Source organism: Hyperolius riggenbachi, chromosome 7 (genome assembly GCF_040937935.1).
Source record: "Hyperolius riggenbachi isolate aHypRig1 chromosome 7, aHypRig1.pri, whole genome shotgun sequence".
Classification (NCBI taxonomy): Eukaryota; Metazoa; Chordata; class Amphibia; order Anura; family Hyperoliidae; genus Hyperolius; species Hyperolius riggenbachi.
In genome coordinates, this window is record NC_090652.1 from 288,668,654 (window position 1) to 288,684,343 (window position 15,690).

General features: G+C 42.3%; 1 protein-coding gene across 3 annotated transcripts in view; it reads right to left on the reverse strand.

The window, feature by feature from the left end:
* The window catches only part of THSD7B (thrombospondin type 1 domain containing 7B), a 733,248-nt gene that overhangs the window by 603,351 nt on the left and 114,207 nt on the right, over nucleotides 1–15,690 (reverse strand). For all 3 annotated transcript variants that reach the window (XM_068245888.1, XM_068245890.1, XM_068245889.1), the window contains one exon: nucleotides 11,102–11,274. In XM_068245888.1, the coding sequence (XP_068101989.1) occupies nucleotides 11,102–11,246 (145 nt within the window). In that variant the 5' untranslated portion in view covers nucleotides 11,247–11,274. The remainder of the gene's footprint in view (nucleotides 1–11,101; nucleotides 11,275–15,690) is intronic.

The following is a 15,690-nucleotide window of genomic DNA, read 5'->3' on the forward strand; positions in this document are numbered from 1 at the left end:
GCTATCCTTGGTAGGTTTTGGTGCGCCGTATCATTTGTTATGTATAGCCACTGCTTTTTTCAATTGCCACTCGCTGAAACGTCATTTTGTATAGAAGAGGAAAAGTATGTCCAGTGGGAACACTCTCGAGAAAAGTTAAAGAGAACCCGAGGTGGGTTTGAAGAATATTATCTGCATACAGAGGCTGGATCTGCCTATACAGCCCAGCCTCTGTTGCTATCCCAAACCCCCCTAAGGTCCCCCTGCACTCTGCAAACCCTCATAAATCACAGCCACGCTGCTGACAAACAGCTTGTCAGAGCTGGCTGTGTTTATCTCTATAGTGTCAGTCTGCTGCTCTCCCCGCCTCCTGCAGAACTGCAGTCCCCGCCTGCATCTCTTCCCTCCCTGCTGATTGGAGGGAAGGGACGGGGGCAGGAACCGGAGCTATGCAGGAGGCGGGGGAGCAGCTGAGACTGACACTACAGATGTAAACACAGCCTCACAGCACGGCTGTGATTTATGAGGGATTGCAGAGTGCAGGGGGACCTTAGTGGCTGGGCTGTGTAGGCAGATCCAACCTCTGTATGCAGATAACATTCTTTAAACACACCTCGGGTTCTCTTTAAAGAGGACCATTGCTGGTAGATACTCTGCAATGTAAGGCTCTCTATTAGTGCTGCACAGCGGGTGGGTAGTAGAGCTAATCACTCACATGCTCTCCCTTTAATGTCGGTGATTCCATCCCCCTCCTCGGAAAAACCCACCGTGGCATTTTTTACTTAACATCTTCAGGACCACAGGCTGTAATCCCCCCCCCCCCCCCCTCAAACAAATTAGTTTTTTTTTTCTTTACCCGATCCCTTCCCCTTCCCCGGCCAATCACAGTGATCGGCCCTCATAGACATCAGTGATCACTTTCTAAGCCTCTCCAGGGGGCAGGCGAGTGACACGGCTGTCCCTAGTACAGCGCTGCCATAGATCGCAGCGCTGTACCATGTAAATAGGTAGCGGTTTCGCTGTCTAACAGTCTCCTATCCTCTGGCCACCACCACCTGTGTTGCTGCGGCCCGCCCCCAGCTCAGCAACTGCCGCCTAATTGCTGGCCGCCGAGCTCGTACAGGCCATGGTAAGCAGGTGGGTGTGGCCAAAGAGTTTCAAAACACTTTGCCAAGGAGGGAGGGCAGAATTTCTGGCATGAATGAATTTCGAGCGAGCGATTAACCCTGCCGCAGGGATTGCCCTGCTGGGGAACTGAATTAAACATTTCTGCTGCAACAGAAAAACTCACAGCACAGAAGGGAAGGAAGTCACAGAGCAGCTCACACAAGCCAATGCAACAAGCCCCTTTGAAGATGGAAAATTCCTTTAAATAGTTCAGTACTTTTTAGACACAGGCATCTGACATCCATAGGGAAGATAATGGCAATGAAATATTGAACGGTTTGGGCATTTTATTAGAAATGCTGCCAGCCTGGTGGTTCAGAAAAGCCAAGAGCACGGAGAGGAAGAGATGAATATGAAAGCAGCGTATTTAATATTCTGTGACTCTTTGCCATCCATCAGTGTGATTATGACAGATGTAAGAACTGGCCCTAGTGCAGCCCCCGACGAGGCAGCAGGGGAGATAGGAGATCGCCTTACAGTATCATCATATAACAGACGGTGGAGGATGCGGGCAGCTTGGGGGGGAATGGGTGGTGGTGGTGGGGGAATCGCATTAGATGATATACAGTCATCGCCAGCTGACTGTACTGATGAAAAACTATTTGCATACAGCAGCTACTGTAGACGGCTTGCCTTGTCTTCCCAGATAAATGCTAAACAAATAGCCTCTGGCCATGGGTACCCGTGCAGCCGGATGCTGCAATAAATCAACTCAGCTGGGAGTTCGCTGAACAACAACAACGTCTCGTCTGCAAAGTTCAATACCAAGTTGGTAAAGAAAAGAGTTTAACATTTTCTATTGGAGGAGGGGGAGAACGACGGTCTTTAAGCGAGGTAGAATCGCGCTGAATGTCAGACGACAGCACGGAAGCACTGAGGGTTCCAGGATTCTATTTTAGGAACAAGACACTCAGCGTGTAGCTGCTTAAAACAGAGTTATTGGCATCAAATCAAAACGTGTCCATTAACCCTCCTGGCGGTCTATTAGAAACCGTCAGGGGGAACGGGATTTCCTGGAGGGCTTCCCCTGTCGCCATGGCGACGGGCGGGATGACGTCACCGACGTCGTGACGTCAAAGGGAGTCCCGATCCACCCCTCCCTCAGCGCTGCCTGCCACTGATTGGCCAGGCAGCGCACGGGGCCTGGGGGGGGGGAGCGATCAGCGGCTAATCGTCGGGTAGCGACGGCGATCGGAATGCATGCACAGCTGACAAAGTGCTAGCTGTGTGTTGCAAAAAAAAAAAAAATTATGCAAATCGGCCCAGCAGGGCCTGAGAAATCCTCCTGCGCAGCATAGCCCGAGCTCAGCTCGGGCTTACCGCCAGGAAGGTTAAATACCATTGCTATTGTTGATCATCACAGTGCAAATCTTGTCCGCTGGATTCCTGTGCGAGACATCATCAAATAAAACATGTACTATTGTGGGAGGTGGCACATAAAGTGGGTGGGGGCAGCACATGCCCCTCCCTCAACGTAAATTTAACCCATTAGCAACTTCAATATAGTTATCTCGTTTGAGATAAGTGCACTGCTGTTGACTTCAGTGCTGTACATTTTTGAAATGCTTTGATTTCTCTCTACTAGCAGAAAATATAGAAACTGAAAGCAGAATTCCTTTGTTATTGTCTCACACTGCCCACTAGTGACAAGTGGCCATAAATACACATTACAGTAGTGCTAATTAGAAGCCGGGAAATGTAACAAACAAGAAATAAAAAAATGTACTAAAATAAATAGGCCTGCAGCATTCGCAAGCCTCTAAATAAATTGGCTACTTAAAGGTATTAATAAGAGCATCTGCAGTTTTGGCACTATCTGTTGCCAAGAGTTTGAATATCAGTAATGTAATTTTACCGATATTCTGCTATCAGCTTAATACCTTTCCCTAACTCTGACCTACCTACTTATGCCTAACACCACAACAACAACAATAATAACAAATACCATTTGTAAAGCGCTTTTCTCCCGTAGGACTCAAAGTGCATAAGCATGGCTCAGACCATCGTGGTACAGAGGAAGAATTCTATAAGTCTGGAAATGCCAGGCTAAACAGGTGGCTTTTCAGTCTGGATCTGAATAACTCCAGGGATGGGGCTGTCTTTAGTGGGTGTAGCAGGGAGTTCCAAAGAGTAGGGGCAGCATGACAGAAGGCTCTGTCTCCAGATTTTGGTCACTCTGGGAGTGACCAAGTTTATAGAACTTGCTGATCTGAGGTTGTGAGAGGTGTGGTGCAGCTTCAGCAAGTCCTTCATGTATCCAGGGCCCAAATTGTGCAGGGATTTGAATGTCAGCAGTCCAATCTTGAAGAGTATTCTCCAGTCTACTGGTAGCCAGTGCAGTGAGCGAAGGATCGGTGTAATGTGACAGTGGCGAGGCTGGCTTGTTAGCTATTTGGCAGCCTTCTTCACTCAGGAAATCAATATTCAAGCTCTTTTATTGCATATAGCAAAATGGCAACACAATGACAGACGCTGTTTCGGGCCTAGCCCTTTATCAAATTGCAATAGCCATTTGCCAGCAGCATTCTGCACTAATTGCAGGCGACACGGGTCCTTTTTGGGGAGGCCAGCATAAAGGGCATTGCAGTAGTCCAGCCGTGATGTGATGAAGGTGTGGACTAGGGTTGGAAGATCATCTGGCGGAATCAGATGTTTAATCTTTGCAATGTTCTTCAGATGAAAGTAGGAAGATTTGACTACGAATGAAATTTGGTTTCTGAAACTCAATTCCCCATCGATTAGTACGCCAAGGCTGCGCACAAGGTTGGAGCTGTTTATGTCTGAATTCCCAATCCTGATTGGTGTTGCTTTAGGATAGAGCTGTGTTGATGGCGAGTGCTGGCTTTGGACAAACAGGACCTCAGTTTTGTCAGCATTCAGTTTCAACCAGTTATCATTCATCCATGCCTGTAGCTCAGCTAAGCAAGAACACACGCCTGACGCCTGTATAGCCGAGCGCCGCACCACAGCCAAACTCTGATGCTCATTAAAGGAAACCTGAAGTGGGGGGGATATGGAGGCTGCCATATTTATTTCCTTTTAAACAATGACAGTTACCTGGCAGTCCTGCTGATCTCTCTGGCCGCAGTAGTGTCTTAAAGGAGAACTGTAGTGAGAGGCATATGGAGACTGACATATTGATTTCCTTTTAAGCAATACTAGTTGCCTGACAGCCTTGCTAAGCTATCTGCCTGCAGAATCACAACAGAAACAAGCATGCAGCTAATCTTGTCAGATCTGACAAAAATGTCAGAAACACCTGATATGCTGCATGCTTGTTCAGGGTCTAGGGCTAAAAGTATTAGAGGGATAGAATCAGCAGGCTAGCCAGGCAACTGGTATTGCTTAAAAGGAAATCAATATGGCACCCTCCATACAGTTCTCACTACAGTTCTCCTTTAATCACACATCTGAAACAAGCATTCAGCTAATCTAAGTAAGATGAACTGGAACGGAGGTGTCAAAACAGATACAAAAAAAAAAAAAAATGTAGTAAAAACTGTTTAAAAAGAAAAGGCAGTGGTTGACTTACCTCCCCAGAAACGACTAAAAGTGAGTATTCAGCACAAAAAGCTTTTAATAGTATAGTCCAACTCATGGAGGCGCTCTTGCTCACTAGAAGTTAAACAGGGTTGCTGCTTTTATATTGCCTGATGAAGTGGGTGAACCCCTGTGAAACACGTTTCTTATCCATTGGAGCTTTTTGTGCTGAACACCGACTTTTGAGTAGTTTTCGGGGAGATAAGTCCACCACTACCTCCTCTTATTAGATGTTTTTTAGTATACGTTATTCTATTTTGGCACCTCTGTTCCAGTTCATCTGACTATTGATAGTCCACCCTTGATGGAGGGGTGTTACCCAATCTTGTTTCTAACGTCTACAGAGAGAAACATTTTAGCCAGAGTGGGGTCTAGTCTAATCTCCCCACCTGTTGTTCCTGTTGTTACAGTGGTTGCCTTGGTGGTATCCCATGTTTGTGAGCATTATTCCCCATAATACAAGCCAGAAAATTATTTGTATTAACACACCTAGAGAGGGCTCTCGATTGTCTTTTTTTGTTTTGTAGATTCAGTTAATTTTGACTGTTTTTTTTTTTGTCTGATATGCATGCTTGTTCAGGGTCTATGATATTAGAGGCAGAGGATCATCAGGACAGCCAGGCAACTGGTATTGTTTCAAAGGAAATAAACATGGCGTCCTTCATATCTTCTTACTTCATGTTCCCTTTAGTCAAATGATTGCTTATATCCGAAGTTCGCATTAGCCGAAGCCCAGGTGCTGATTACCCACTCTAAACAGCTGCTGTGCCGAGAGCCAGAGATTTGGCAACATAATAGCCAAACAGAGGGGGGTAAACAAGTAGGGTGACACCTGTACTCATTAAGCAGTGCTGATCAGATTGCTTTGTTTTTGGAAAAATCAGGTCACTCCATAATTCTTACACCCAGGCACCTCGTCAGGTCAGGGTATATCTAAAAAAAAAGCCTTCTGCATAAAAGAAGCAGTGGGCACGATAATTTGTCATGTGGGGATCATGCACCTTCTTGCATGGAGCTCTCCATAGTTGACAGGCATAGGGTTTCTAGTAAGTATAGCCGGAGGGATCCACATGCGCATTGGTTCTTTTCAGCTACTCTGTATGGAGGGCATAACTAGTATAGCTCCAGTAAAAACCCCTAAGCTGTTCTTATATGCTTTATCATTAAAGAGACACTGAAGCAGAAAAAATTTTGATATAATGATTTGTATGTGTAGTACAGCTAAGAAGTAAAACATTAGGACCAGAGACATACGTTTAATATTGTTTCCAGTACAGGAAGAGTTAGGAAACTCCAGTTGTTATCTATGCAAAAGAGCCATTAAGCTCCACGACTTTCAAAGTCGCATAGAGCGCTGTCTTCTGAGGCTTATTATTTCAAGTGTCTGGCAATGTATTTTCTTTTTCTCTGGAGAGAAGGGTTCAAAAGTTCACTGGCCTGCTCTGTAAAATCATTTAGAATGCGGAGTAGTGGTGTGTAAACTGCAAATATTAGAGAATGATGCAATGTTATAAAAAAATATGAGAATATTTTCTTTGCTTCTAATGTTCTTGTAATGATACATACTACAGAACCAATTAATTATGTCATAATTTTTTTTCGCTTCAGTGTCTCTTTATGAATACATAATTAAAAGAAATCTGAAATTGAACAAATTATTATTTTACATAAATAAGCAGAATTCTCCAGTGCTTTATGAATGAACTCCGACTTCAGGCAGGTCTTATACTAGCCCCTATGCCAAGCATTCAAAACAGCTGAAAGACTGTTAAGAATCAGAAAAATATATCTAAATTTCAAATATCTGAAGTAATATCCATTGAGATCATTTTTTGCATATACTGTAGTTGCACTTTTAAATTACTTTAGATTATTTACATTTTAAATTATTTTCATATTTGGGGCAAATTTAACCACTTCACCACTGAGGGGTTTTACCCCCTGACCACCAGAGCAATTTTCACCTTTCAGCGCTCCTTCCATTCATTCGTCTATAACTTTATCATTACTTATCGCAATGAAATGAACTATATCTTGTTTTTTCCGCCACCAATTAGGCTTTCTTTAGGTGGGACATTATGCCAAGAATTATTTTTTTCTAAATGTGTTTTAATGGGAAAATAGGAAAAATGTGGGGAAAAAAAAAATTATTTTTCAGTTTTCGGCCATTATAGTTTTTAAATAATGCATGCTACTGTAATTAAAACCCATGAAATTTATGTGCCCTTTTGTCCCGGTTATAAAACCATTTAAATTATGTCCCTATCACAATGTTTGGCGCCAATATTTCATTTGGAAATAAAGGTGCATTTTTTTCAGTTTTGCATCCATCCCTAATTACAAGCCCATAGTTTATAAAGTAACAGTGTTATACCCTCTTGACTTAAATATTTAAAAAGTTCAGTCCCTAAGGTAACTAATTATGTATTTTTTTTAATTGTAAATTTTTGAATTTTTTTTTAATTACAAAAAAAAAAAAAAATGGGGAGTGTGGGAGGTAATGAGTTAATTTTTTGTGTAAAAGTCATTTATTTGTATGTGAAAAATGTGTAGGGTGTAGTTTACTATTTGGCCACAAGATGGCCACAGTAACTTTTTGCTTTATTGCGACCTCCAAGCCTCCTTCCGGAAGCTTGGAGGAAGAATAAGGAGGCTGGACACGTGAGTTTCTTCTCACAATGATCGCGCTGCCCATAGGAGAGCAGCGGGTCATTGTGGGGCTTAGATCAACGAACGGGAATGGATTTTCCCGTTCATTGATCTCCGGGCGAGCGGGCGGCGGCGTGTTTACTAGCGGCGGGCGGCGTGTTTACGAGCGGGAGCGCGGACAGCGTCGGGAACGCGGAAAGTACGTGTTTCTCCGTCCCTGGTTTTTAAAGGATGGAAAAAGGGGCGGAGAAATACGTACGCGCGGGGGTAAAGTGGTTAATGCAAATGCTTCTTATGGATGTTGAATTTTAGTAAATAATAAAATAAAGTGGTCAGCAAAATCCCCCCCCCCCCCCAAAAAAAAAAGAAGAATACAGACATTAACCATTCAGCCCGCGGACATGTTTCACTTTATGGACGAGAGGAATTTTCCCATTTCAATGCTCCTCCCTTTCATTCCTCAATAACTTTATCACTACTTATCACAGAGAAATTATCTATACCTTGTTCTTTCTGCCACCAATTAGGCTTTCTTTGGGTGGTACATTATGCTAAGAATTATTTTATTCTAAATGCATTTTAAATGGGAATAACTAAGAAAAAAAATGGAAAAAATCATTATTTCTCAGTTTTCGGCCATTATAGTGTTAAAATACCACGTGCTACAGTAATTAAAATCTACACATTTTATTTGCTCATTTGTCCCGGTTATTGCAACGTTAAAATTATATCCCTAGTATAATGTCAGTGACAATATTTTATTTGGAAATAAGGGTACATTTTTTCAGTTTTACATCCATCGCTAATTTTTAGCCCATAAATGTATAATAATATGCCCTATTGACATACATATTATTTTTTTTTAATCCTTAAAGTCAGTAGGTGTAATTTTACTATTTGGCCACAAGATGTCCCCGCCGAGCAAAACCTATTAGCGTATAAGTACGCTACATAGGAAACAATGTGTTGCTACATTGTAACTAGGGAAGTGACGCTTCAAAGGAAGCCTGCGATCACAGGTGGTCTGCGGGGAGATTAATGAATGGGAACTATGTTCCTATTCATAAATCTAACGATCGGCGGCGGAAGGAAGAGCGGCAGCTCTATTTAAACAATTTTTAACAAAAACAGTGTTTATTCTCGGTGGACATGTACGGGATTGGCACAGGGGACTTTTGTCCCCTGCAGCCAATCCCACTGCTACCAGCAACATCGCGATCATGGGCATTTGCCCGCACAATCCTGTGCCAACCCCCCAAAACTGCAGGGATGTGACTAGCGGCTGTAGCAGCTGCAGCTGCGATCGTGAGGCTCACGTCCGCACAGCATAAATGGTTAAAGACTCCAACTACGGTAAGTGCTGTATGCACAGATGAGACTGAGCAACTGCTGTTCAGTAAGGGCCCGTTTCCACTATCGCGAATCCGCATGCGTTGCCCGCATGCGGATTCGCACAGTCAGTACAAGTGGATGGGACTGTTTCCACTTGTGCGTTTCCCCGCACGTTTTTCTGTGCAGGAAAAATCTGCAGGGTAGGGCCCTCAGAATTCGCCTGCGTGTGGAATGCAGGCGAATCGCACACAATGTATTTAATAGGGAAATCGCATGCGTTTTTTGCCGCGATTTCGCATGCGATTTCGCATAGGTATTAATGTTAATTTACACAGGCAGTGACATGGTTAATTTCGCATACAGCTTTACCTATGCGAAATCGCATGCAAAATCGCGGCAAAAAACGCATGCGGAATCGCACCCGCATGCGATTTGCCTGCGGTGATTCGCCGGCGATTCCGCAACGCTATAGTGGAAACGGGCCCTAAGTGCTTTTATAAATAAAAATAAAGGAAAATCCCCCATTAAGGGGATGGACTAGTCCAAATCTGAACAAGTCAGATCTGTCAGATTTTCACTTCTTTTTAGGCCTCGTTCACATCTGCTGCGCTGAAAAACGTGTTAAAGCGCATGGTAAAAAACGCATGCGCTTGTGCGCGCTTTAGTCCGCGTTTCTATGCGTTGCGCTGCGCTTCTTTAAAGCACGTTTTGCTTACTGTAGCAGCAGCAGTTGTCAATAAAACTTTGTTTTTGTATGTAAATGTATTTTTTTCTCCAATTAGGGTTAAAAAACGCATGCGCTTCTATGCGCATGTACGCGCTTCTGTGCGCTAAAAAAGCACACCCATTCACTTGCATTGCTGTGCGCTTTACAGCTCAGCGCACAGAAATGCATGCAACACTACGTTTCTGTAACGCTGCTCAGCGCAGCGCATAGATGTGAACCAGCTACATTTAGTTACATGGAAAAATGAATACCTTGCTGATCGCACAGGGCAGTGCGCTGTGGAAAGCGCACAGAAACGGCCCTGATGTGAACGAGGCCTTACTGTAAGTGACAGCAATGTACACAAAAAGTAATTTATTGTGCATTCTACTCTGCGAGAAATCTACATTTTATATGTAGGAGTTTTATATGTTACAACTTTTCAGTTGTCCTTTAAATAGCCAAGAAAATAACAACAAACAGGGTAAAACGTCACTGTAATAAAACAGGTTTACTATTCTAATAAATGACCATTCCGAGAGATATAATACAATTGTATATTTTTATAAGCAGTAAAAAAGGAAAGAGGTGAATCACCTATGAAAATGAGCACTAGCGTTGGCTAACATTACGACTTTTATTGACGTGTTTCATTAGGTTTTAGTCCGCTTCATCTGGTGAAAAGTATTTTTCCACAAAGAAACTTTGAATACTAGCTAGTTAAGTTGGTCTAGAGGTACTGCCTCTGCCTGTGAAACATGAATACTTTTGCAAGGTACTGTACTGAAACATATTTTATTACATTTTAATGTTTGCCCTTATTGGTGTTTACTTATGGAGTTAAAGGGGAACTGAAGAGAGAGGTATATGGAGGCTGTCGTGTTTATTTCCTTTTAGACAATACCAGTTGCCTGGCAGCCCTGCTGATCCTCTGCCTCTAATACTATTAGCCAATGCCCCTGAACAAGCATGCAGCAGATCAGGTGTTTCAGTGGTTCAGACTTATAAGTCAGATCTGACAAGACTAGCTGCATGCTTGTTTCTGGTTTTAATAAGATACTACTGCAGAGAAATAGACCAGCAGGGCCGCCAGGTAACTGGTATTGATTAAAAGGAAATAAACATGACAGCCTCCATATACCTCTCTCTTCAGTTCCCCTTTAAGATACCTCCTTCCATTGGTCTACTGCTTTTAATACATATTTAATCTGCATGTATGTATGTTGTATGTTTATTCATGGGATCTGGTCAGTATGAAGAGTACACAAGGAACACTCAGGTCAGCAGCAACTAGTTAGAAAGGCTTTACTTGTGCATTATCGTAGGGTAACAGCTACAACACATAACACTGAACAGGCACATTAGCAAAATACACACTGCCATCTTGTGGCCATTTAGCATACACATAGTCTAAGTCTAAGCATGAAAGCTGTTGCATATTCTTACAGGTCGTGCTCTGTGAAGATGAGAGCTCTGGGTCCCTGCTGCATTAGAACTTTTCAAGAGTACAACCATTTCTACCCTGAACTGTAAGGGTGGCCTTGATATAATCTCCCCCTCCCCGCCATGTTGGAAACCACAGTAGTGCCATTTAAGCTTATACTTTCACCATTTATGGAATACATTTTGCTTGGACAGGCTCTCTCAGTTCTTCTCCCGCTCACTGCTTTTTATCATTCCTGACACAGTCACTTTCAGAATTTAAAAAGGAAGGAAAACAGTGCTTACCTGACTTCCAAAAGAACGGTTTAGTGTCTTTATCCCCCAAGTCAGCTCTTAAGGGAGGCAGCAGCAGAGCCACAAATAACAAGTATTTTTGCATCTTCTTCAGCCAGGGACAGAGGCCTGGGGCAAGGTCAAGTCTTGGATGCATCCAGACACTGGATCTCCTCTGTATCCGCCTGGAACAATAAACCAAACACGTCACAGTAAATATCACAGACAGTCTGGCATTCCCAAACAGCGCGCCATGTTGGCTTATCAAAATATCAGTTATATTTGGAGCACTGCTACATTTTTGCCAATTATTTTTCCTTAGCAACGGTTGCTTGGCGCTTTGTGGGTTAGCACCCAAGTAACACACAACAGCGTACATTTCCTTTAAAGCATAAAATTTGATATACCCAAAGATTAAAGAGGAACTATAGTGAAAAATTATAAAATTTAAAATATGTGCAAACATATACAAATAAGAAGTATGTTTTTTTCCAGAGAGAAATGAGCCATAAATTACTTTTTTCCTATGTAGTAGAAATCTGATAGACGCAAAAGGTTTTGGACTAGTCCATCTCTTCATGGGGGATGCTCAGGGATTTATTTATTTTCAAAAGCATTAAGTAAATGGCAGTTGCTCCGTCCAACTATCACAATACTGTGTAGCGAGTAGGGAAGCTGGCCAGCATCATTGTTTAAATCTTTCTTAGGGAATATCTTATAAAGAATAAAATCCATGCTGAGAATCCCCTATGAAGAGATAAACTAGTCCAAAACCTGTCGCTTCTGTCAAATTTCTACTACCTACTATAAGTGACAGCAACATAGGATAAAAGTAATTTATGGCTCATTTTACTCTGGAAAAAACGTACTTCTTATTTGTCTATGTTGCACATATGTAATTTTTTTTAATTTTTCGCCATAGTGCCCCTTTAAGGCCAGTACTAAATTGTTTGCTACAGGAAGCTAGGCCAAACACCCCCCCCCCCCCCCCCCCCCAGTAACACCACCAAAAGGCCGCTAGTATTCCCCCCATGTCCCTCAAGTGCATCTATATTTTGTCCAACCAACCAATCCCAAGGTAAAGAGGCGCCATTCCCTAAAGAGGCCCACATCTTCCACTCCGCCCCTCCCTGCCACCTAAATATTAAAGCGGTCACAGCAGAAGCACAATTGACTTACCTACTCCATTGCCAGGACCTCTGCTCTTCTTGACTTCAGCTCATCACCATGCAGAAGCATCTCTCCATAGGCTGCCAATGTCACATGACCTGCATCTGGGAAGGGACACTTCTGAATGGTGATGGGCTGAAGTGAAGAACAGGAGTCAATCAATGCTTAGGACATAGGGCTTCATTCACAAAACTTATCTCATGGATTGTCTCACCAGACGTATTTGTTTTACCTCAGCTAAAAGTCATGATAATTCATGGCATAAACAGACAAAGAAAGAGAAATCATGAGGAAAAAAAACAAACAAACTGGTAAGAAGAGATAAACTGAGTCACGACAGGTAGGAGGGGCTAATTCCCACAACTTCCCTCATGAATTACACTCTGCTATTATTGTATTCATGTTAATTATCATGACTATTATGAACTGATATTGCTGAAAGGGAAGCTTAACGACGTCAGGACCGCAGGCATTACCCCCCCCCCCCCCCCCCCAAAAGACCTGGCCATTTTTCACAAAAATGGCCACTGCAGCTTTAAGGACTCACTGCAGGGCCGCACAACTCAGCACACAGGATTCCCTCCTCTTTTCTCCCCACCAACAGAGCTTTCTGTTGGTGTGTTGTTGGGGTCTGATCGCACCCCGGATGTTTATTTTTAAATAAATATAAATAAATAAAATTATGAAACCTAACTACTAAATAGTAACCAGCACAACTGTCATCTTAGTGTTTACTATTTACATGCATCAGTGTTTTACTTCAGCTAACCTCTGGAAATATGCCTGAAGAAGAGAACTAGATCCATGAAAGCTTGCATCATTTAACGTTATCAGTTAGCCATTAAAAAGTATTACTTTTACAAAACTGTTTTTTCTACCTAAATAAACATAACAAATAACTAAGTTATTTTTACAAGTAGTAGGATAGAAACAATTATCTCATCAGTATATTTTCACTTAAAGCAGCAGGGACAGCCATACTATTCCAGGAAAAAAACACATATATAAGTAGCTAAATACTTGTTCTACTTACATAACAGATGTATTGTACTGTCCACGTTTTGCTTTCAGTGAATCTTATATAGTAAATAAAGAGAAAACTGTTCCTGGCATTTTCCATTTTAACTCCCTCTGACTGAAGCCAATCCTGATGTCATTTCCACCCTTACTCTTTTGTATCTCCTAGAAACTGCACTGTCATCGCTAGATTGTTTTGTAAACACATGTGCGCACAGCATAGATTATATTTCAGCGGCTTACTGAACTGCCCTCAGCCAATCGGTGAGGAGCAGGAAGGTAGGAGGGGAGATCACAAGCTTCCCTCTCCCCGGCAAATGTACCAGAAAAGAGCCAAGCTGACAGAGATAAGATTACTTACAGCAGAAACATTTATGATTATACTGGAATGCTTGCAATGCAGGGTCAGGTTGCAGGCTGCATAATAACCACAGAGCAGTGGGTAAATGGAATTGGATGTTGTGGCTGACAGTCCGCAGCCTCCAAATCCCTCTTACTTCAGTTTCCCTTCAATCAGAGTTCTGCTTTAACCAATCTTCTGCAAGGACAGAGAGAGAATGCAGATGGAAGGAATCGCATCCCCGGTAGATACTGCGACAAGCCGCTAACACCGCTGAGCTTACATAAACAGAAGCAGCAATTTAATTACTGTATAGAGTAAATAAATTATGTATTTAATCATTCAGCCTGTTCCATCTGCACTCCCCTTAATAAACTTCAATCTAATGTAATTTGTGTCTGATTCATCTGCCTGTAATCTTTATTAGCTTTGCTATCCGGGCTCTAATTTGATGTCTCTGCTACATTACAAAAATACACAGAATATTTCATTTGCTTTAGTCAAGCTAACAACACCCCCGTCATTAGAGCAAATCAATGGCGTGACTATTCCGCCTAATGGCATTCTCTGCAGGGCTCATGGCAACGCCTGTCTTATAGTCCGGCCATCCGCAGGGACATTCCGCAAGCTGCAGATACCAATTCATGATGCCCACATACAGGCAATACCTTTATTTTGTTTTGAAAAGTCTGGCAAACAGGCAAAATGTTTTAGGTATCGTTTACATTTTATTCCCCCTCCCCCCCCCCCACTCCTACCCTTACAATTTTACGCCCCTTCCCTTTCCCCCCTTGATGCCCTTTTCACAGTCTTGGGTCACAAAACAAGTGTGGTTTGATCTTCACACCCATAAAAAGTGTACCCATGAAAGCACTTGATCTGAAGTATAGTCCCCTGGTTGCGCCCCTGTACTGTGTCCCTATTTGGGGGAGGATATCTGGGGGGTCTACAGCACCACCCAGAAAAGACAAAAAAGATACAAACCCAGGGAGCCCCAAATAGTGTAGTAATTTGTAACACCAGGTTAAAGTGGACCTGAACTCTTGCACAGGACAGATTCCCTCTCATCTGTGACTAATCACCAGTGTAATTTAATCTCTCAGCTGTGTCAGTTTAGGAATATCGGCAGTCCTCTACAGAGCAGCTTATCTGTAAACAAACTATAAGCTATAAATTCAGAGAACTTAGAACCTCACCCCCAAAACATTTGGGTTTATTTAAAGAGACATTGAAATGAAAACAAAATTATGATATAATGATTTGTATGTGTAGTACAGCTCTCGAAATAAAACATTAGGAGCGGAGACATAAGTCGAATATTGGTTCCAGTACAGGAAGAGTTAAGAAACCTCAGTTGTTATCTATGCAAAAAAAGCCATTGAGCTCCACGACCTTCAAAGTCGCAGAGAGCTCTGTCTTCTGAAGCTTGTTATTTCACCTGTCGGTCATTGCATTTTCTTTTTCTCTCCAGAGGACAGGTCAATAGTTCACTGGGCTGCTCTGTAAAATCATTTAGAATGCAGAGTAATGTGTAAACTGCAAATATTAGAGAAGGATGCAATGTTATAAAAAAAAAAAAAAAAAACACTATGAAACTGAAATCAAAAATATGAGAATATTTTCTTTGCTACTAATCTTCTAGTAGTTAGCCATACTACGCATCCAATTAATTACATCATACATTTTTTTTTGCGCTTCGGTGTCTCTTTAAGTGACTGGTAGGGAAAAAGTACCCCAGAAAATAGGAGTAAAAAAAAAATAGGTGGAGGAATAAGAGGTGCCCCAGCTCTGATGTTTTTCTTTTTTTCAAACACTGTGTTGATGCGATGAAGTGGAAACGCGTTATCTGTTTTTATACATTATATACTGGTAATAAAAAAAATCCCCGTTTTTCCTCATGCAGGATATCGTCTTCTTTTGCGGTAAGAAATTTCCTTATTATCTTTGGGATTATCCATTTTCTATTTTTTTGGGGGTGCCCCTTTAATCCCAGTCATTTATTTGGCAGAATGTCCCTCACTGGCAGGAAGTGGACAGGTCTCTACAACAGGGATAGCTATTATTACTGCACCTC